At 45.1% G+C, this 22,134-nt stretch overlaps 2 protein-coding genes across 9 annotated transcripts in view; both read right to left on the reverse strand.

The window, feature by feature from the left end:
• The window catches only part of KIN (Kin17 DNA and RNA binding protein), a 41,288-nt gene that overhangs the window by 5,704 nt on the left and 13,450 nt on the right, over positions 1 to 22,134 (reverse strand). For 4 of the 8 annotated variants that reach the window (XM_085871876.1, XM_085871875.1, XM_085871870.1 and 1 more), the window contains 3 exons: positions 21,913 to 22,012; positions 21,561 to 21,661; positions 12,141 to 12,286 (listed from right to left, as the gene is read on the reverse strand). In XM_085871876.1, the coding sequence (XP_085728002.1) occupies positions 12,141 to 12,286; positions 21,561 to 21,661; positions 21,913 to 22,012 (347 nt within the window). Of the gene's footprint in view, positions 1 to 12,140; positions 12,287 to 20,102; positions 20,240 to 21,380; positions 21,452 to 21,560; positions 21,662 to 21,912; positions 22,013 to 22,134 lie in introns of those variants that run through there. The other 4 variants (XR_015055614.1, XM_085871873.1, XM_085871872.1 and 1 more) reach the window with 3 other exon arrangements.
• On the reverse strand, positions 15,567 to 19,395 carry LOC147033723 (uncharacterized). Its single transcript, XM_085871879.1, has one exon. The coding sequence runs from the start codon at positions 18,757 to 18,759 to the stop codon at positions 17,776 to 17,778; it is 984 nt and encodes a 327-aa protein (XP_085728005.1). The 5' UTR covers positions 18,760 to 19,395; the 3' UTR covers positions 15,567 to 17,775.

Consider the following 22,134-nt stretch of genomic DNA (forward strand, 5'->3'; position numbering starts at 1 on the left):
AGAGAGAGAGAGAGAGAGAGAGAGAGAGAGAGAGAGAGAGAGAGAGAGAGAGAGAGAGAGAGAGAGAGAGAGAGAGAGAGAGAGAGAGAGAGAGAGAGAGAGAGAGAGAGAGAGAGAGAGAGAGAGAGAGAGAGAGAGAGAGAGAGAGAGAGAGAGAGAGAGAGAGAGAGAGAGAGAGAGAGAGAGAGAGAGAGAGAGAGAGAGAGAGAGAGAGAGAGAAGAGAAAAGGAGAAAAAGAGAAAAAGAGAGGAGAGGAGAGGGGAGAGAGATTGTGGAAAGTGTTTTCGACCAGAAAACTCTCAACTCCTCCCATGTTCATCACTTCCCTACCAGCCAGCAAGAAAGATGGAGTGTCCGATGTGGTTCATAACAATTTTCTTTCCATCAGGAGTTCACACCAAAGCAACATTTACATTGTAAAATAGTTAATGTGTTGCATCTTTCCAGAAAGAAAAGGGACATCGCCTTCTCCTCTTAGCCATGAAGACAGAGCCTCCGATATCAGCAACATCCGGTCTATCTGAACACGACACCATGCAGCTTTAGGAAACAATATGTAACAAGAACAAGCTCAAATGAGCTAAGATACTCATCCTCTTAATGATGAGGTCATAAAAACGAATATGACATCATCGTGATGTATCAGGTTTGCGATAAATTATCTGTGCTAATGCCCGGCTTGATTTCCACAAACAAAATTCAAACAGCTTGCCTAGTTTCGGAGATAATGGTATAGGCGATTTCCATTAACGGAGATATTATGACGTCAACTTTTTTTTCTAGGAAGAATTTCCAAAATCGGAGATGGTTACTGTGCCTGCGCGTGGGCTTTCTGCATATACATGGCAAGTTTCACGAAGATCCGATGAAAACTCTGGGTTGTGAAACAAAAAATGTCAAAAAATAGGAATGACGCCATAAAAATTGATATGACATCAGTCATAGTGATGTATCATATGACTGTGTGGTAATTAATCTCTGCTAATGCCCTGTTCGATTCCCGCAAACAGAATTCAAAACGCTTGCCTAGTTTCGGAGATAATTTTTGAGGCGATTTCCATTAGTGGAGATATTTTGACGTCGTAACTTTTTTTTCTCGGAGGAATTTTCAAAATCGGAGATGGTTACTGTCTGCGCAGGGAATTTTTACATATGTATGCCAAGTTTCAGGAAGTTTCGATGAAAACTGTAGGATGTGAAACAAAAAAGTCCACAAGAAGAAGAAGATGAAGAACAACAACGTGAGTAAGACTTAGAGATCCTCCACGAGGATCTAAAAAGAGCAATCAGAGATTACAGACCCTCGCCAGGACTTCTTTTGAGTGGTGTATTATGATTGGTTTTAGGGTAAATCCAACATGGCTGCCAAACCATGATCTATGATATCATATGTGTGAACCTTTTGTTCCTCATGGACAGGCGGTCAAACATGTAAAGTTTCACCGTGATCTGTTCAGCCACTAAAGAGAAGATTTCTGAAGGTTTTTTTTTTTAAACAATACGGCTGCCGAATCACGTGACCGATTATGTCATGAGATTTTTTTTTCTGTGGACCATTTAAGCCCGAGATGGCCCTCTATAAATTTTCATACTAATCAGATGTGGCGTTCTACAAATGCAATTATGATGTCATAACGAGGGCACCTAAGACGTCATTTTAAAAAGAACTACTTTCTAGAGAGTGAAAAAGGGTATAAAGAGAGCATGAAGGAGAAAGGAAGAGGAGTACATAAAATGTGATAAATGCTCAATGTGGGCCACATCAAGAATAGGGGAAGCAGCAGGAACTTACTGTTGTAGGAAGTGCAAGGAAATAGTCCACTTGAGGATAGTTATTATCAGGTTAAAGGAACAGATAGATAATTTGCAGCAAGTATCAGGATGTGAGAAATTTGGAGATAATATTGGGTTACAGTTATGGAGTGAGGTTGCTGAGAATATGGGTGGTGATGTGTTGCGGGTGCAGCGGGGTCGGGCAGTGGTGGTGGTGCAGCGGTGGTAGTGCAGCTGCGTTGGGCAGCGATCGTGGTTCAGCGGGGTCGGGCAGCGGTGGTGGTGCAGCGGGGTGGTGCAGCGGGGTCGGGCAGCGGTGGTGGTGCAGCAGGGGCGGGCAGTGGTGGTGGTGCAGCGGGGGCGGGCAATGGTGTTGGTGCAGCGAAGCACATGCAGTGTTGAGTGAGCAGCGAGTGTATGCAGTGGTGATGGTACAGCAAGTGCAGGCCCTAACGCGCCCAGAGACAAACGCCGGCCCGACACGCCCGGAAACAAACGCCGCCCCGACACGCCCGGAGACAAACACCGGCCCGACACGCCCGGAGACAAACGCCGGCCCGACACGCCCGGAGACAAACGCCGGCCCGACACGCCCGGAGACAAACGCCGGCCCGACACGCCCGGAGACAAACGCCGGCCCGACACGCCCGGAGACAAACGCCGCCCCGACACGCCCGGAGACAAACACCGGCCCGACACGCCCGGAGACAAACACCGGCCCGACACGCCCGGAGACAAACACCGGCCCGACACGCCCGGAGACAAACACCGGCCCGACACGCCCGGAGACAAACACCGGCCCGACACGCCCGGAGACAAACACCGGCCCGACACGCCCGGAGACAAACACCGGCCCGACACGCCCGGAGACAAACACCGGCCCGACACGCCCGGAGACAAACACCGGCCCGACACGCCCACAAACAAACACCGCCCCGACACGCCCACAAACAAACACCGCCCCGACACGCCCACAAACAAACACCGCCCCGACACGCCCACAAACAAACACCGCCCCGACACGCCCACAAACAAACACCGCCCCGACACGGCCACAAACAAACACCGCCCCGACACGCCCACAAACAAACACCGCCCCGACACGCCCACAAACAAACACCGCCCCGACACGCCCACAAACAAACACCGCCCCGACACGCCCACAAACAAAAACCGACCCGACACGCCCACAAACAAACACCGCCCCGACACGCCCACAAACAAACACCGCCCCGACACGCCCACAAACAAACAGCGCCCCGACGCGCCCACAAACAAACACCGCCCCGACACGCCCACAAACAAACACCGCCCCGACACGCCCACAAACAAACACCGCCCGACACGCCCACAAACAAACACCGCCCGACACGCCCACAAACAAACACCGCCCGACACGCCCACAAACAAACACCGCCCCGACACGCCCACAAACAAACACCGCCCGACACGCCCACAAACAAACACCGCCCGACACGCCCACAAACAAACACCGCCCCGACACGCCCACAAACAAACACCGCCCGACACGCCCACAAACAAACACCGCCCCGACACGCCCACAAACAAACACCGCCCCGACACGCCCACAAACAAACACCGCCGACACGCCCACAAACAAACACCGCCCCGACACGCCCACAAACAAACACCGCCCGACACGCCCACAAACAAACACCGCCCGACACGCCCACAAACAAACACCGCCCGACACGCCCACAAACAAACACCGCACCGACACGCCCACAAACAAACACCGCCCGACACGCCCACAAACAAACACCGCCCGACACGCCCACAAACAAACACCGCCCGACACGCCCACAAACAAACACCGCCCCGACACGCCCACAAACAAACACCGCCCCGACACGCCCACAAACAAACACCGCCCCGACACGCCCATAAACAACACCGCCCCGACACGCCCATACACAAACACCGCCCCGACACGCCCATACACAAACACCGCCCCGACACGCCCATGAACAAACACCGCCCCGACACGCCCATAAACAAACACCGCCCCGACACGCCCATAAACAAACACCGCCCCGACACGCCCATAAACAAACACCGCCCCGACACGCCCATAAACAAACACCGCCCCGACACGCCCATAAACAAACACCGCCCCGACACGCCCATAAACAAACACCGCCCCGACACGCCCATAAACAAACACCGCCCCGACACGCCCATAAACAAACACCGCCCCGACACGCCCATAAACAAACACCGCCCCCACACCCCCATGAACAAACACCGCCCCGACACGCCCATAAACAAACACCGCCCGACACGCCCATAAACAAACACCGCCGACACGCCCATAAACAAACACCGCCCGACACGCCCATAAACAAACACCGCCCGACACGCCCATAAACAAACACCGCCCCGACACGCCCATAAACAAACACCGCCCCGACACGCCCATAAACAAACACCGCCCCGACACGCCCATAAACAAACACCGCCCCGACACGCCCATGAACAAACACCGCCCCGCCACGCCCATGATAAAACACCGCCCCGACATGCCCATGAACAAACACCGCCCCGACACGCCCATAAACAAACACCGCCCCGACACGCCCATGATAAAACACCGCCCCGACACGCCCATGAACAAACACCGCCCCGACACGCCCATAAACAAACACCGCCCCGACACGCCCATGAACAAACACCGCCCCGACACGCCCATGATAAAAACACCGCCCCGACACGCCCATGAACAAACACCGCCCCGACACGCCCATAAACAAACACCGCCCCGACACGCCCATAAACAAACACCGCCCCAACACGCCCATAAACAAACACCGCCCCGACACGCCCATAAAACAAACACCGCCCTGACGCGCCAGGAGACAAACACCGCCCCGACACGCTAAGAGATAAACATCACCCCGAAGTGTCAGGAGACAAACACTGCCCCGACGTGCCAGGAGACACGCTGTCCAGAGAATAGCTCCCGTCTGGACATAAACACCGCTCGGACACATCTGGAGACAAACTTCCATCCGGACATGTCCGGAGATAAATACAATCTGGACAAGTCTGGAGACAAACCCTGTCCGGACATGTCCAGTGACAAACACCATTCAGACAAAACCACCACCCAGAGATAGGGACACAGAGAAAGAGAAAGAGAGAAGTGTGGGAGGAGGGTGCTGAATTGTATTGGGAGGGGGGAGAGCAAGGATGGGACAATGAGAGAGTAGTGAGGTAGGGGAGTTAGCAGAGAGAATGTTATGCTTTATGAAAACACACACACACACACACACACACACACACACACACACACACACACACACACACACACACACACACACACACACACACACACACACACACACACACACACACACACACACACGGCTGATATAGGCAAATTTTCTTGAGCCAGCAGGTTGGAGTCAGCGTGATTACCGACTCCAAACCGTACCAAAAACTTTGAGTAGCTTTCGCTGAAAAACAACGTTGCATTCACATAGATGTTTCAATGATCTAAACATTGTGAGAGAGGAGGGGAAAAAAAATTTTTGGCTTGGCAATTTAGAAACATGTCAAACGGCAAACGGCTTGGAAATTGGGTGTAATTTCACAACTCGCTCAGGACGACGGAGCACGGACCACTCGCTCAGAATGACGTGATGTGACAAAAGTCTCCGCAGTGAGTGAACGATATGCTCAGAATGACATAGCGTGGTACCACCATCGACTGCAGGGTGCTCAGAAAGTGGCTTAAGCACTCAAACAAGCACTCCAGTTCAATGATTGATAAGGAACGGCTGGCCAGGCTGTGGCTGCATATCATGTAGGATCCCTTTAACTTTAAAGACGTGCCCACAGCAGTTAAAGAAAAAAAATGAATTCTTTCAAATAATGACTGACTTTTTCCACAAAATAGTTGGTTAAATGCAGAACAACCCAAGAGACATTGCAAAGTTTAATCGTCCATGAAATAAACATTGCAGATTATCCACCACGTTGCCTGCTCATCTGTCCACGCAAACATTATAACTTTATTTTCAAACGCCCATTTTTCACCAGATTTGCTTTGATTCCTTGCAGAGCACTTCACGAAACCTCTGAAAATAAAGTGACATCTGGCAGACACTATGGATAAGCAGTCCCTCAGGGACTGGGGGGCAGGGGGTTGAGGTCTTATATTTGCTTGACTGCTTATCCAAAGCATTTGCCAGATCTGTGTAAGGCCATTATATAAGGGCATTAATTATCTTCAAAAGGGGTGTTTTAATTAACCCAAACACCCAATTTTCAGTCAGGCACTTCCTTGGAGTTTTCTTGGTATGCGTGCAAAGTTTTAGGCTGCTGGTTACATGGTGTTAGAGTTAGGGAGGACATGCACGCATGCACGCACAACTGGAGTAAGATTTATATCACTATCGGAGTAAACAGAGGCAAGTTAAGAAAAATATCTCCACATGCTAAAAGAGTATGAGAAGGAAATGGCTAAGAATATTAAACATAATAACAAGGCATTCTTTAAATATATCAGGGGAAAAGAACAGGTTAGAACCAGTGTGGGCCCATTGAGGAAAAGCACCGGGAGAGTGGTTAGTGATGAAAGTGAGATGGCTGGCTTATTATACAGGTATTTTGCTTCAACTTTTTACACAGGAACAGTCAGGAGAATTGCCAATAGCTGAAAGTATCTATCGAGGAGGTGAGGAAGGGCTTTTTACAGAAGATCCAGGTTGGAGTGGAGGAAGTAAAGGAACAGCTCGGTAATCTAAGAGAAGATAAGGCTCCGGGGCCAGATTATATGCACTCGATAGTATTGATGGAGGTGACTGAGCAGGCAAGCGAGATGTTAATGGATATTTTCAATCATTCCCTGGAGTCAGGACAGGTACCGGAGGATTGGAGAGGAGCAAATGTAACACCATTATTTAAGAAAGGATCCAGAGAATTGGGAACTATAGACCTGTTAGTTTGACTTCAGTTGTGGGGAAGGTGTTGGAGACATTAATCAAGGACCAGATGAGAAACCATTTAAATAAATACAAACTAATTAAAGGTAGTCAGCATGGGTTTCCCAAAGGTAGTTCCTGTCTAACAAATCTTTTAGAGTTCCATGAAGCAGTGTCTGATTGGGTGGATGAGGGAAAGGCAGCGGACAAAGTATATCTAGACTTTAAGAAGGCATTTGATAAGGAACCACATCGGAGGTTGTTAGCCAAAGTGAGAGCTTGTGGAGTGACTGGTCAGGTAGCTGATTGGATTGCAAACTGGCTGAGTGGTAGAAAGCAATGAGTGGCTGTGAGTTGGAGGATGTCTTGCTGGGAGAATGTAAGTAGTGGGGTATCTCAGGGATCAGTATTCGGACCATTACTATTCATTATTTACATTAATGATTTGTATAGTGGAGTGAAGAGTGGGCGTTCCAAATTTGCAGATGACACAAAGCTTGGAGGTAAGGTGGTTAGCAGAGGGGGTGGTGATCAGATTCAGGAAAGTATTGATACTTGCATAGATTGGGCAAAAGTTTGGCAGATGGAATTTAACCTGAGCAAGTGTAAGGTGTTGGGGATGGGGAAAGAACAATGAAAATAGATTACAGGATGTAAGGGGTAATTTTGGAGCGTGTCACACAGAAGGATCTGGGGGTGGTAATAGATACGGGAGGTAAGCAGGCAGCACAATGTCAGGCAGCTGCAGGTAAAGCAAATCCGGTTTTAGGTTGTATTCGGAGGGGGATCAATTATAAATCAAAAGAGGTGGTGTTAACATTGTACAGGAATTTAGTGAGGGCCACATCTAGAATACTGTGTGCAGTTTTGGTAATCACAACTTAGGAAGGACAGTTGCCAGAGAGATGGTTCAGCACAGGGCCACTAGACTGATTCTGGGCCGAGCTCAACTCAGCTATGAGGAGCGGTTGAAGGAGACAGGGCTTTATATACAAGAAAGGAGGTGGTTACGGGGAGATATGATGGAGATGTTTAAGATAATGAAGTGTATCAACAAAATCAGTGCAGAATAATTATTCAGCAGAGTAGACAGTGATAGGACCAGGGGCAGGAGTAGATAGTGATAGGACCCTGAGTAAAGAAGAAGAGTTAAGGCAGGGGTCTTTCAGTCAGAGATAAGAGTAGTTAATGCATAGAATGGTCTCCCTGGAAAGGTAATGGCAGCAGAAACAGTCGATAAATTTAAATTAGAATTACATAGGTCAGGTCAGGTATGGGAGCATGTGCCAGAACAGCGCGTCGCTGCGTCCACTTTCCGCCGGTACTCCAGGGGCCTCCGTCTGGCCATCCCCCAGGCAGATGCCAGGCCCATCCCCATCTCCTTGAGATGATGGTCAACCTGCTGCAACCATGAGGCACGTGGTCGGCCCACTGGCCTCCTCCACTCATGAGACTCCCTCGCTGAGAGAATCTGGTGAGCAGGATCAGCGTCAGGAAAACGAGCCACATGTCCATACAGCCGCAGCTGACGCTCACGGACTATGCAGGTAACAAATCTCATCCGAGTCTCTCTCAGCAACCGCTCGTTGGACACAAAATCCGACCAGCGATAGCCAAGGATTCTCCGAAGAGACCTGGTACCAAAGGAATTAAGTCTCCGTCTCAGATCCTTGGTCAAAGTCCAAGTCTCGCACCCATAGAGCAAGACTGGAAGTACCAAGGACCTGAAGACTCGGACTTTCGTCCTCCCGCACAGGTACCGGCAGCGCCACACCCCATGATCCAGTGAATCCATGACTCCCCAGGCCCGACCCAGACGTCTATTGACCTCCGGCTCACAACCTGCGGAGACATGAATATCACTGCCAAGGTAAGTGAATCTATCCACGACCTCAACATCCTCACCACAAACAGACACAGACAGGACAGCAGCATCCAAGATGTCACCGAAAGCCTGGATCTTTGTTTTGACCCAAGAAATCCGTAATCCCAACGGCTCCGACTCCTCATTCAGCACCTCGAGGGCCCCCAAGAGGATGTCTAAAGTCTCCGCAAAGATGACTGCATCATCTGCAAAATCAAGGTCCGAGATCTTGACATTGCCAAACGATGCACCGCAACTTGATCTCTCCGACATCCTCCCAAAAATCCAGTCCATACAAGTGCTGAAAAGTGTGGGGGCAAGTACACATCCCTGACGAACTCCAGTAACAACTGGAAATAAGTCAGAGGGGGTACCACCACACTTCACAGCACTCTCAGTACCAGAGTAGAGTTCAGACATCAGTTCAGACATCAGATTACATAGGTACCTGGAAGTATTGGAGATAGAAGGTGTCTAAGGATGTGGCAGGACTTTGAGGTTGCTTGAGCATTGATGGGTGATTGCATACACGTGTTTTTTTTTATTTTTACCCAAGATGGTCTATGCCCTTGCCCCCTCACCTGGAAAGAGAAAATAAAAATAAAAACCACAAAAAACCCCAAAATAAACAAACGTTTTGCATTTTTCTTATTTTGATCTCGTGTTGATAAATTGGTGCGGTGTTGATGTGGCGCAGGCATTATGGGCTGAATGGCCTCCAACTGCATTTAATTTCCTTGTATTTCCTTGTGAACCTGACTCAGAAGCGACCATCTTGCTGTTAATTTGAAGAGATACTCCTCAGCTGCTTAAGGTCAGAGAATCTTGGAATGGACCACGTAATGCTCTGTAGGCACAGTGTATGGACCTTGGATGGGTGATAATTGGCGGTGTACGTTTGGATAGCGTCCATAGCCCTGAGCAAGTGGAGACATATTGTACCCCCATTCTCGACAATGGAAATCCATCAATATGCTCGCCACACCCAAATCGTGTTACCGTCAAGGTCATCATCCTGCCACATCATCATGTGAGTTCAGCTCATGTGAATTCAGTTCAGCTCTTCGGGAGAGTCTCCAACCACAGAGCTAATGACGATGGTTGGCAGTAACGTCTTTCAGTGAAGGAATGAAAACAAGCCAGGTTGCTCCATAGAAGACAACCATTTTCCTGCGATTATGGAGGACAGATTCATCAGGAATTACAATAGAAATTGAGTGACTCCGTTACCCTTCAGAGACAATGTAGAACTTCCAGACAATCGACCCCTTGCAATCAACTGCTTAAAGTCCCTTTGCAAGCCTCTGCATAAGAAACCAGCCCGTAAACAGCAGTACGTGGACTTCATGGCTAAACTCTTTTCAAAGGACATGCTGAGCCTCTTGAACCAGGAACAGAAGCAAAACAACCACGATGGTATCTTCCTCATTTTGCTGTCATCCATCCACACAAACCTGTAAATATTCATGTGGTGTTCGACGGCAGTGCTACCTATCATGATGTCTCGCTAAATAAGGTACTACTTCCTGGTCCAGACCTCGTCAATAGTCTCCTCGAGGTACGAGTACGCTTCAGACAAGAACCCATTGCCATCATGGCTGACCTCGAGCAAAGGATCCATAAAGTACATCACCTTCTCAATGGAACTACGTGGCAAGCGACATTAATCCGGCAGACTTGGCAACTCGCTCCGTAAAAGCCTATGATGTGATGGAGTCATTATGGCCGTCTGGACCAAGATTTCTCTGGAATTCCAAACTATCCATTAAACTCACTTTGGCTGCTGCAGAATTGGTTAACGATCTGGAGTTTCATTCCATCGCCATATGAGCTTCCAAGCATGTGACAATTTCCAGGCATGGCTCAACACTCTCCATCCAGCACTGAAGTTTACCACAGAGCTAGAATCGTCAAACATGTTACCGTTTTTGGATGTGTTGGTTGATAGATCCAACCTTGGTTTCACAACATCCATCTACCGGAAGCCGACTTTCACAGGGCAGTATACTCGCTGGGACTCCTACAGCTCCACGAGAATCAAAATTGCCTTGATCAATATCCTGGTTAGCAGAGCACAGAGGATTTATTCACCTTGTAATCTTCCTGCTGAAATTGAGAAAATCATGAATGTACTGGGTGAGAATGGTTATCCCGAGCATATAGTTAAGAGATACGTGCACAAGTTTCTAAACGTAACAAAATATAGGAAGATTGGTCCGGACAAATGTCCAGTCTATATCAGGATGCCCTGGAAAGGGCAATAATCACGAAGGTTTGAAGTACAAATCAAACATATTGTATCCAACACGTATCTGGCTGTGCAACCCCGAGTAATCTTTACCTCTCGCTGTTTGCTGACGTCAATCAACAAGGATGTGCTACCCATCTCACAAACTAGCAATGTTATTTATGAGTTTAAGTGCCAATGTGAAGCTCGGTACGTGGGCCGCACAACACAAACATTGGCTGATCGGATCAAACAACACGTCCCCTTGGCGATTCGAAGGAGGATTGTGAGGGTTAGAGCACAACCAGTGCGAGCATGTAGAAATATCCAGCAACCACTGGCCACTGCACCTGCTTCATCTGCCATTGCACAGCACCTGGTTGTCAACCCAATCTGTGCAGACCAGTACAATGCAGATATGTTCAGGATATTGAGCCGAGGTCGGAGCTCGTTTCATTTCCGTATGTTGGACGCAACCTTCATCCTTACCACCGATCCAATATTATGTCGTCAAAAGGAATTTGTACGATCTCTGTGTCTCTTTCAGCATGGAAAGATCAAAGGAAGTACGGTAACAAATGGAGAATGGACTTTAGGGGAAACCCATCCCTCCTCTCTCCAGGATGCGGTTGCAAACGTCAATCGTCGACGGACTCTGCTCCAGCTAATGGGAGCTCAAATGGGCGTTCGGATTAACCATGACGTCATTAGGTTGAACCAATCAGTGTCTACCTTATTGAGACTTGCGTATTTAAGCACGTGCCTTCACTTCCTCCTTCACTTGCTGCGATTTTTACCCTGAAGAGTGCAGCACAAAAAACTTCTGTCACTATTATGTTGTGTTTGTTTGCATCCATATTAACGTTCTGTAGTACCAAACATGTTTATTTCTGAAAATGTTCAATAACAATTTGACGATGTTTTGAGCCAAGCTGGCTACCCTGGTTCCCATGTTCACGTAATTCTCTTTGCTCAATCAATTTCTGTAGTGGTTTATATAAAATAAAAAAACAGGCCATGAGTGTGATGTAACCAAGTTTGAATGTAAAATGTATATTATGTTCCATGCATGCCTTGCCACATACATATTTATGCTCCGTCCATGTGTCGCGTCATCTCCACTGGAGAGGATGAGCAGGCGCTTCCCTGATCATAGCAGGCAACGAAAAACACACTGGACACTCAATACAGTCACTCATGATCTGAGACAAGACAGCACTGATGCTGTACGATGAGCTGTCACACGCAAGAATGAGAGGACATGAAGGTTTGTAATGAGTGAGAACTGCGAGTCAGGAGAGCAAGCTCAGTGCTTAGGTTGCTGACATACCTCTGGTAATACTGAGCGAGCCCAATGAAAGAACAAAGCTGAATTTTGTCTCTTGGGCTGGGAATGTCGGCTATGGCGTCGACTTTCTGAGGAGCTTTTGACAGCCCATCTGAGGTGATGATGTGGACCAGGTACTCCACTCGCTTCTGAAAGAATAAACATTTGTCTTTGTTCAGGCAAAGACCCTCAGCAGCTAACTTAAACATCACCTTATGAATGTTCTGAAGATAGTGTTTGGCCGTGGCGCCTGCAATGAGGATGTCATCCAAGTAGCATTCTGACGGTAAGTCGGCACAAAGACGATCCATAGCTTTTTGCCACATTCTTGGAGCTGAAGCAACACCGAAACCAGTGAAGTAGGACTGGAGTCCACTTTTAGGGGGGACTCGGACTCACAATACCAAGAACTCGGACTTGGCCCGATTCCGGCTTGAGTTAAGCAAAATTTAGGTTATGATGGAAATAAAAACTGTACAGTAAAACTTTTAGTGTCCTTTAAAACTTAAAAACAGTAAAACTTTTAGTTAGGAAGAACCCACACATACAGTAACCAGGCCTAATTGGTTTCCTGAGAAAACGCTCGTACTGTGCAACCATGAGGAAGGTGATTATAAAGAACTAGACGACCCGTGAACCCGTTGGGTTCCCATTGTGACAGTGGTTGATGAAAAAAAATCATTTCAAAAAAAAAAAAGATAGCTCAGCGAACTATTCTGCTGAGGTTGTTTGCATTGATCAAATACTCCTGAAGGAGTACTTGACTGAATCGGGAATTGATTTTTTTATATTTTTTTCCGTTGCCCGATTTGAACGAAACTTGATACTGCACATCACAGGATAATGCTGAATAAGGTGGCCCTAAAATTTTTGTGCTATCCTGTACCGTTTTGGCTGTATTTTGGGAACATACATACATATACATATATACAAGATGAGAGTTTTAGTAATATATAGATAGATGAACACGGAAGTATTCAATCAAAATGGCGATGTTTATTTTATGCTTAAAAATAAATCGTTCTTTGTCGATACTAAATGTTTGAGATTTTAAAATAAATCATTTCAAGAAAAAAATATATAGCTCCAGCAAACTATACCGCTAAGGTTATTTGCATTCATCAAATTCTCCCGAAGAGTACTTGACTGAATCGGGAATTTATTTTTGAATAATTTTTCGTTGCCCGATTTGAACGAAACTTGATACTGCACACTGCAGGAGAATGGTGAGTAAGGTGGAACTAAATTTTTTGTGCTATCATGTACTGTTTTGGCTGTATTTTGGGAACATACATACATACAAGATGAGAGTTTTAGTAATATATACATTAACAAACAGAACCAAACAATCCTGTGTGGAAGAAAATGCAAATAACTCTGACGGATGTTTGGGATTTTTGGAGATATTAAATGCGAACATTATACCTTCGTGTAATGGTGCACGATCCAAAATACATTCTGTTCTTTCAAAGAGCACTTTTAATGATTCACTGAATCAACTAAAACTGAAACACTAAATGGCTTAACTTTAAATGCTATCAATGCTTTAGTTTTAAATGCTGTACAAAAATAAGGTATATTTTCCATACGGTATGAAGAATGAGGTTTTGGAGGATAAAAAGAAACTGGGAACAAGTCATTTATTTAAACACTGTATGAAGTGATCTTTCTTAAAGTAAACCATGTTGAATGAACATAGTAACATACTTTACATCGTTGTACTTGTAAATAGGAAAAAGAGACAATTATTTGGACATTCATATCAACAAGTTAGGTGTTAATTTACATGTTTTGAAAAACCAATGAAAAAATAAGAAATTATATCTCACCCCTGATTGGCACAAATGACACCTTCCATATCTCGGTCATTATTTGAAATATAACCTCAAAATTTGGTATGCTCAACTGTAAATCCTGCCCTGGGGAGGTTTTAAAATCTGAGCACCAGAGCATGCAGGGAATCGAAACTACAGCAGTTTCCGAGCCGTGAGGGTACGATTACGGTTTTTCATTTTTCAGGAAAAAAAAATCAAATCACAGTGTGAAGGGATTGCGTAAACATAAACGACGTTTACATAAACGTAAACCACAAATCGCGTAAACGACGACTGGATTGGGGCATTGTTTCAATGAGATCGGACCAACCGTATCATAAATGGCTATAACTTCGGAAACATCTGGGAAACATACTCAGGTCCCCAGCGTCAATTGTGACATCATATCAAACGAAGAAGAAGAATTGTGACACCCCCTCTCTCTCGCCCCCCCCCCTCCTCGCCCCTCCTCTCTCCCCCTCTCTTGAATTGTGATGCCAACTCTCTCTCACCCCCCTCTCTCCCTCCCCTCTCTGTAAATGTATTCACAAATGTCTTCCAAGCACAACAATTAATTCAAACCTTGGGAAAAAACAGCTTTCAAACCCTTGGGAAACAGCTCTTTCCCTTGGGAAAATTCAAACCTTGGGATTAATTAATAATTTGAACAATTAATTCAAACCTTGGGAAACACTTGGGAAACAGCTGAAATGGATGAAGAACAATATCAAACCTTGAAAAGGCACATACTCAGGTCCCCAGCGTCGATTGTGACGTCACACCAAACGAAGAAGAAGAATCGACATCAATCGTGCAAAAAAAAACAATAAATAAACAAACATTAATTGTGACGTCATTCGTGACGTCATAGCACCGTGTCTTGTCATTGGTTGACATAAATGGCCGTAACTTGGGAACCGCTTGTCCGATTAATATCAAACCTTGAAAAGGCACATACTCAGGTCACCAGCGCCGATTGTGATGTCATACCAAACGAAGAAGAAGAAGAATTGACATCATTCGTGCAAAAAAATGTAATTGTGACGTCATTCGTGACATCATAGCACCGTGTCCTGTCATTGGTCGACAGATAAATGGTCGTAACTTGAGAACCGCTCATCCGATTGATATCAAACCTTGAAAAGGCAAATCCGCGGTACCCCGGCAATATTCCTCGCAAGTTTCAATCCGATCGGACCGGTGGTCGTCTAGAAACGGTGGTCGCAGACAGACAGACAGACAGACAGACATTGCTGGAATTATAGATAGATTGTAAAATACAGTATTTCACGAGAACATGGTGAACTCCTCATTTCAAATTGTGCACTTCATGAGTCTACCTTGTTGCAGTGCATTATGGCATTAATATGTGATGCTGTTTTGGACTTTCACAACTTTGACAGATGACCAAAAAATGCAAATTTTTACAACCTCATTTTCCGGACAAGATTCGTATGCTATTAGAAACTTTGCAGTCCAAAAAGAATGAGCAAAATACAGCAAGAGGGCCATAAACTATACTAATAAAAGGCAATGTGTGTGTGTGTGTGTGTGTGTGTGTGTGTGTGTGTGTGTGTGTGTGTGTGTGTGTGTGTGTGTGTGTGTGTGTGTGTGTGTGTGTGTGTGTGTGTGTGTGTGTGTGTGTGTGTGTGTGTGTGTGTGTGTGTGTGTGTGTGTGTGTGTGTGTGTGTGCATTTCCTCCATAACTCCAAAACCATGAAAATTAGTAGCCTGAAACTTTGCATGCATACTAAGAAAACTCCAAGGAAGTGCAAGAGTGAAAATTGGGTGTTTGGGTTAATTAAAACACCACTTTTGAACATAATTAACAGCCATATATATTTATATCCTTAATCAGGCAATCCTCGGCCACCTTGCTGTCTGGGGTCTCAAGGCATTTCCAGGGTAACCTCGCTAGGGTCTGAAGCCGCCATGTTTTTTGGCCTGTTCAACCATGCTTTGAGTTGGAACAGGCTGCAGCGATTTCTTATTGATAAATAGATGTAAGCTCCAAGTTTGGAAAATATTCGCAGTTCCGACTCCGAAGAAGTGTCGATTTGTTCAATTCAGATATTGCAAGGGGGTTTCCGGGTGCATCGTTGTATCGACAGCAATTGGTAAATCACTTGCCAAGCCAGGTGTTCCGTTGGAGTGCTTAGGCTACTTACCAAGCTGTACATTACAGTTCCTGTCCTGATTGGGATGTATAGTCGACAGGAACTACAAGGTTGAGGTATGTATACAGCACACACGGACGTGGTACATATGGGTAGATGTGGATCTGTACGGACTCTCTGTGGGTGTGTGGACATGCCATGCCTATTACGGGTGCCGTGGTGTCAAAGTTTCATCCTGTATCGTATGGAGGTTCTTTCAGGTTTTCCTTTGTCCTCGCACATGTTTGTAAATCATTTGGTTATCGGATTTGCTTCACAAAGGTTAAATGTTTCTCTTTGTGAGTTTCAAAGCAAAATATATTTGATAAACGCCCGATTTCGAGCCTTATTAACGTATTTTCTAAATTACTGAGCCAATTTTTTTCTCACCCGTCACATGCAGCTGTTTATGAAGAATAATGTTTGTGAACATCTCCCTGAAACATCGATATAAATCTAACATTGTTTTATGGTGAAAGCTACTCAAGGTTTCTGGGTTGTATACAGCAAATACTGTAGTCGGTAATCACACCGATTCCAACCTGCCGATTCCTGAAAAGTTGTCAATATGGGCCAAGCACGTGTGTGTGTGTGTGTGTGTGTGTGTGTGTGTGTGTGTGTGTGTGTGTGTGTGTGTGTGTGTGTGTGTGTGTGTGTGTGTGTGTGTGTGTGTGTGTGTGTGTGTGTGTGTGTGTGTGTGTGTCGTTAATTAGTATCTACAAATGAGGGTTCAGAATATGGAATGGAGTCCTCCCATGGGGGTTCAAAGTATCCCCCTTCATTTTGTTAAGGGGGTCATGATTCATGGACCAAGATGTGAAGTTTTCTGTTCTCAAAGTTTTGTGCCGAGGGCTCTCTTCAGGATTGTCGCTAAACCACGGACAGCTTCCAACTGTAGTTTGTTTGTAATAATATTCTCAGGGATGGTTTTAAGCTAACCTGTAAAGTAGTTCCGGGGAGCTTATGGGATGGCACGCCATCCGTCCGTCCGTCCATCCACAAATACTTGCAACTTCTCAGAAACTACACATACGATTTCAATGAAATTTGACCACAACCTTCATCACCCATAATGGCATTGAAAAAAAAAAGAGGAGGTCTGAAGGGGTTTCCAGAGGGAGTTTATGGGGGTGGGTAGGTCGGTTTCTATTTCAAAATTTTTTGAAAGTTGCAAGTCTCACCCCCGCATTTCTTTTCCTTTTGATGAGAAAACACCACTGATGAAGTTTCAGCCAAATCAAACTATGTTTAGGGGTCCCTACCGGACACTGAAATTTCAGAATTTTTAAAAATTCCAATAATCCAAAATAATAAAAAGAAAATCGACTGAATTGAATAACTTCTGGATAAAAAGTAATACAGGTCATGAATTTACAATCATTAGGCATTTATTTCATCAATTTTCAAATCACTGAATACTTGCATAATAATGCATTGAACAATTTCACTATTCGTGCAAAGGTTTTCTTGCAGGTCAGCATTTTCCTTCTATGCTCTGAAACAACCTGGAGCAAATATTGTTTTTGGTCCTCGTTGGAAGTGAGTATTTCATTGTATTCTGTCATTAGAGCTACTCCACGTTCTGCATTGTCGTTCACTGCTTTGAGTTTTGAGACAATAGCCAGTGCTGCATTGTAACTTTCGCTCTGATGCCAAGTTACTGGGTCATCATTCAAAAAAGCCATCGGCAATTCTAGGAACACGAAATAACGTTCGGAATTTTGAGTTGGGAAATCCCACAGTTCTCTTCTTGGAATATCGTGAACTAGTACAGTGGTTCGTTTTGCTTGGATAATGGTCCAATTCTGCTCCATCTCCCTGGGTTATCACAGCGCCAATTCTTGCCTTAGTTTCAGCAGAAACCTTATCATCAAATAGAGCGAGTGGAATTAGTTCCTCACTCAGGTACCAGAAATGTCCGGAGAACTTCTTCACAGCCATTCTCGAAATTTCCTCGTTCACAATTTTATATGATTCCAGTTTCTTCAAAAATTCCAGGTCGTTTGCGGGAGCTCTGACGGCACTAGGAGCAGTAAACCAATGTTTAATGTAAATCCCAATCACAAACAAAGTTAAATTCCACATTCCTTTTTCCTCTCGTTTAGTTAGTTTGAATTGTTTTCTGAATAGAAGGATTTTGGTTCCATATATGGCTTTCGCCATCCAGCAGGCTCGGTGCAAGGCCCCAGGAAGCCTGAATCGAATTCCTCTCTCCGGGACGCCACCGAGTGCGATTATTGAGAGTTCCAATAGTTCTTTATAATCATCACGGGGCTGGGATTTTTTCAATTGCTCTTTTGCAAATAATATCGTATCATCAACACTCACAAATTCTTGCTCATTCTCATCTACAGTAAAAATTTCAAATTTCTCCTGGTCAATGAATTGCCACTGGCCTTGAAATCTCTTGAACAAGGCGATGTCAGGTCCTGTTGAAGGACCAAGGCAAGTAACTGTGACTGCCTCGAGGACAATTTCGTGCACGTGGTGACGACAGGCAAAATGCAACATTTGATGTCCCAATTTCTGTTCTAATACAACACATGCACCGTTCATCTGACCAGTGTTACTACTGGTGGTGTCAAAGCATTGACATTTTACTCGGTCTTCCAATCCCCATTGTTCCAGTGCAGTGTGCATGGCGTTAGCCATCAATTCACCAGTTCCACCTGGAAGTTTTGGTACTCCTAGTAACTGCTGGATATCGGCTCCTGACAATAATCGGTAGACGATCTACCAGGTCTTTCCCGGTTAAATCTGGAAGTAACTTGCCGTCCCAGTACACCATTAGTGGCACTGAGGGTTTGAATTCTGCCTTTAATGATTCAGCAATCTTCTGTCTATGTACTTGTCGCTGTTTTCTGATTGTTTACCTATTGATGGCTAAGTCGTTTAGGTCGTGGCCCAGACTTTGCGCCATTGAGGCCAAGATAAATGTAGCTTTGCGGTCACTGACTTTAGCCCAATCAAGTGAAGCCGCCAGGTTTAGTGTTAGAACCGATTTTCGAGCCCTTTTGGACGTGGATGTGGATATCCCTGGGCAAGGTGATTTCCAGATATCCACGTCGTCTTCCTCAGTTCCACTATTATAATCATATCTAAAGCATTTTGGTGTGCTATGTCCATCAAATAATCCAGGTCTTCAGATAACTTGTTTTCCTTGTCTATGTGAGTTTGTGACATTTTAGTTTTATTAACCTCCACCATCGAAGATTGGAGGTTACTGTTTTCACCCCTTTGTTTGTTTGTTTGTTCGTGAACAGTATTACGGAAAAACTCCTCGACGGATTTCAATGAAACTTGGTGGGGGGGGATGAGGTATGGTCCAAGGATTAGATTTTGGACTTGGTCCAAAATCTAATATGGCTGCTATGGCGGCCATTTTGAAAAAATATTTGAATTTTTTTTGCATTTCCACATGTTTTAAGTGATTTCCACCCCCCCCCAAAAAAAAATTGTTAGAGAAAAAAAATTTTTGCAACTTTTTTTTTTTTCAAAAAAATTTAGATTTTTTTTTTTTTGCATTTCTACATGTTATAAGTGATTTCCAACAAAAAACATGCCAAAATTATAATTGCGGTTGATTTTGGAACTTCAGGTGGATATACCCACGTAAAATCAATTTCTGTCTCAAGGAATCTAGTTATGACGAATGAATTGAGTATGCAAAAGTTAAAAGTAAAAGGGAAAGTTGCAAACTATAACTCTGTGAGCACTGTTGACGTCAAATTGAATGAATAGGATATCAGGTTCACTTGAGTGACCTAGCAGTATTGGCAGTGGAGGTTTTGCACTCTACCGAGTGCGCCCCCTCTAGTTCTTGTTTTTATGAAGTTTCTGCCAGTCAGCAAATAAGTCCTTGATTTTCTTTATCACGTGATAAGTCTGTCGATATGGAACTCTCGCTCTGTCCCAGAATTTTATCAATTGCTCAGTCACTAATTTTGCACTTTCCTGGACTGTTTTCTTCTCTGTCAGATGAAAATAGAAAAACACTTGAAGGACTTCACGTTTCGATGTCAATTTACGTCCACATAGCTCTGGAGCACGGTCTCCGACCAGCCACACTGGTGGATCCTTACTTCTCAGATCCATATTCGCGAATGAGACTATTGTTCACCGGGTGATCAGTCTGGAAGACAATACACCAAAATAACCAAATTAGCATACAACTGTGACCATATAAGGAAGTGGTGGGCGGGGCCCATCGGGACCAATATCGTTCACACGTCATCTTACCTATGACAGTCAATTAAAATAATCAATTCAAGATGGACAGTCATATTTAGTGGTTCCATAATATTTTAAAGCGGGGATATTTAAAACCACAAAATTCGGAAAGTCCAATGTTCATTAGTGACCCCTAAACAGTTCGATTTGGCTGAAACTTCACGAGTGGTGTTTTCTCATCAAAAGGAAAAGAAATGGGGGGGGTGGGGGGTGAGACTTGCAACTTTCAATTTTTTTTTTAAATAGAAACCGACCTAGGGTGGGGGGTCGTGGGTTTCCTCCCCAAAGAGGTATTTGCTTTCTTCTCAAATGATACACACAATTCCCATGAAACTTCACAACTTTCATCACCCACGACGAAACAAGATTTTTACATGACATTAGAAAAATCTGGCTTCAAGGGGATTTAAGTGGGGTTGCCCCCCAAAATGAGTGTTTGCTTTCTTCTCCAAAATTACACATACAATTCCGATGAAACTTGACCACCATCTTCACCACCAGTGATGTACTAAAGTTTGTTCACGAGATTAAAAAAAAAGTTGGGGTCAAAGGGGTTCTATGGGGGGGGGGTTGCCCCCTCCCCCCAATTATGTATTTGCTTTCTTTTCTGAAACCACACACACAATTTCGATGAAACTTGACCACAACCTTCATCACACATGATGTACCAAAGTGTATTGACTGCATCAAAATATGTGCTCATGATGACATGACACTCGACTTGAGACTTGCCCTCAAAGACTTGACTTGAGACTTGTTGACATCTCTGCCTCCAAACACACCCTCAATCAAATTTCCAGTTTTTCCCTTTCTGAGAGATTCCTTCTGTATCAGTCTTGTCCACCCCATGCATCCTCCCAATTCTCCCTCGATTTAATCCTTACACTGTTGTTGGTGTTCTCTCTTTCGCTTTATTTTTCTTTTATTCTGTTGCATTCAGTGTTCTAGCTCGTGTACGAGCCTCGACTCTTTATACAAGAAAACCCTAACCGCATACCCCCCCAAAAAATACACGCAAATCACCAACCACCAAAATTAATTACCTTATAAACGAGGTGCTTTGAGGGACATTATGAATTTGAGTCATAAATGTCGACCTTACGGTTCCCTTTTCCTATTCGGTGACAAGGGAGGAATAAGGCACAAGTACCTCTTCTATTATATTATACACAAGGACAGATAAGGAAACAAACCTACTTCCCTCTTCCATCATCCATACTTACCGAGTCAATGCACAGCATCGCAGAGAAGCTTTTCTCATCAACACTCTGAAGAACAGCCTCACAGCCAAGATAACCACCATTCAAAATAAGAACCTTCTTCCCTGCGCACCGACAAAATGGTTTCACACTGTTGAAGGTCGGGATGCACCGTCACGGGACAGGAAAAAAATCCCGCAAAGAACAACGAATGCGGGCACAGAGGTGAGCGAGGGGCAAACAGTCGAGACAGAGAGATGGGGTTCTGCATCGAGCAGCGGTAAGTTTGGGGGGGAGTGAGGGGCAGTGGGGGCACGAGTACGTCCGTTCGGGAATATGGAGCAAAGCCTTCTCATAAACTGCTGCTGGCACTTACCAGGAACAGGGATGACAGTTTGGACATGAATCTGATCCACTCGAAGTTTGTCTCCAGAGTTCAACATCTTGATTATGGCCGTATATTTATCATTGACCTCCTGTGGTGAAGCAAAGGTCACATAATCCTGAACTCAACTCAACCTTTGTGTTCATAAAAATGTTCATTCGGTACAATGAGGAAGAAGAATTTTACATGAACAACAAAAACGTTGAGAGCAAC

This window comes from Eptatretus burgeri, chromosome 2 (genome assembly GCF_056783735.1).
Source record: "Eptatretus burgeri isolate ZD-2024b chromosome 2, Ebu_testis_v1, whole genome shotgun sequence".
Classification (NCBI taxonomy): domain Eukaryota; kingdom Metazoa; phylum Chordata; class Myxini; order Myxiniformes; family Myxinidae; genus Eptatretus; species Eptatretus burgeri.

Coding starts and splice junctions, on each gene's coding strand:
- LOC147033723 (XM_085871879.1), bottom strand. CDS start 18,759: ATGGCTAACGCCATGCACACTGCACTGGAACAATGGGGATTGGAAGAC.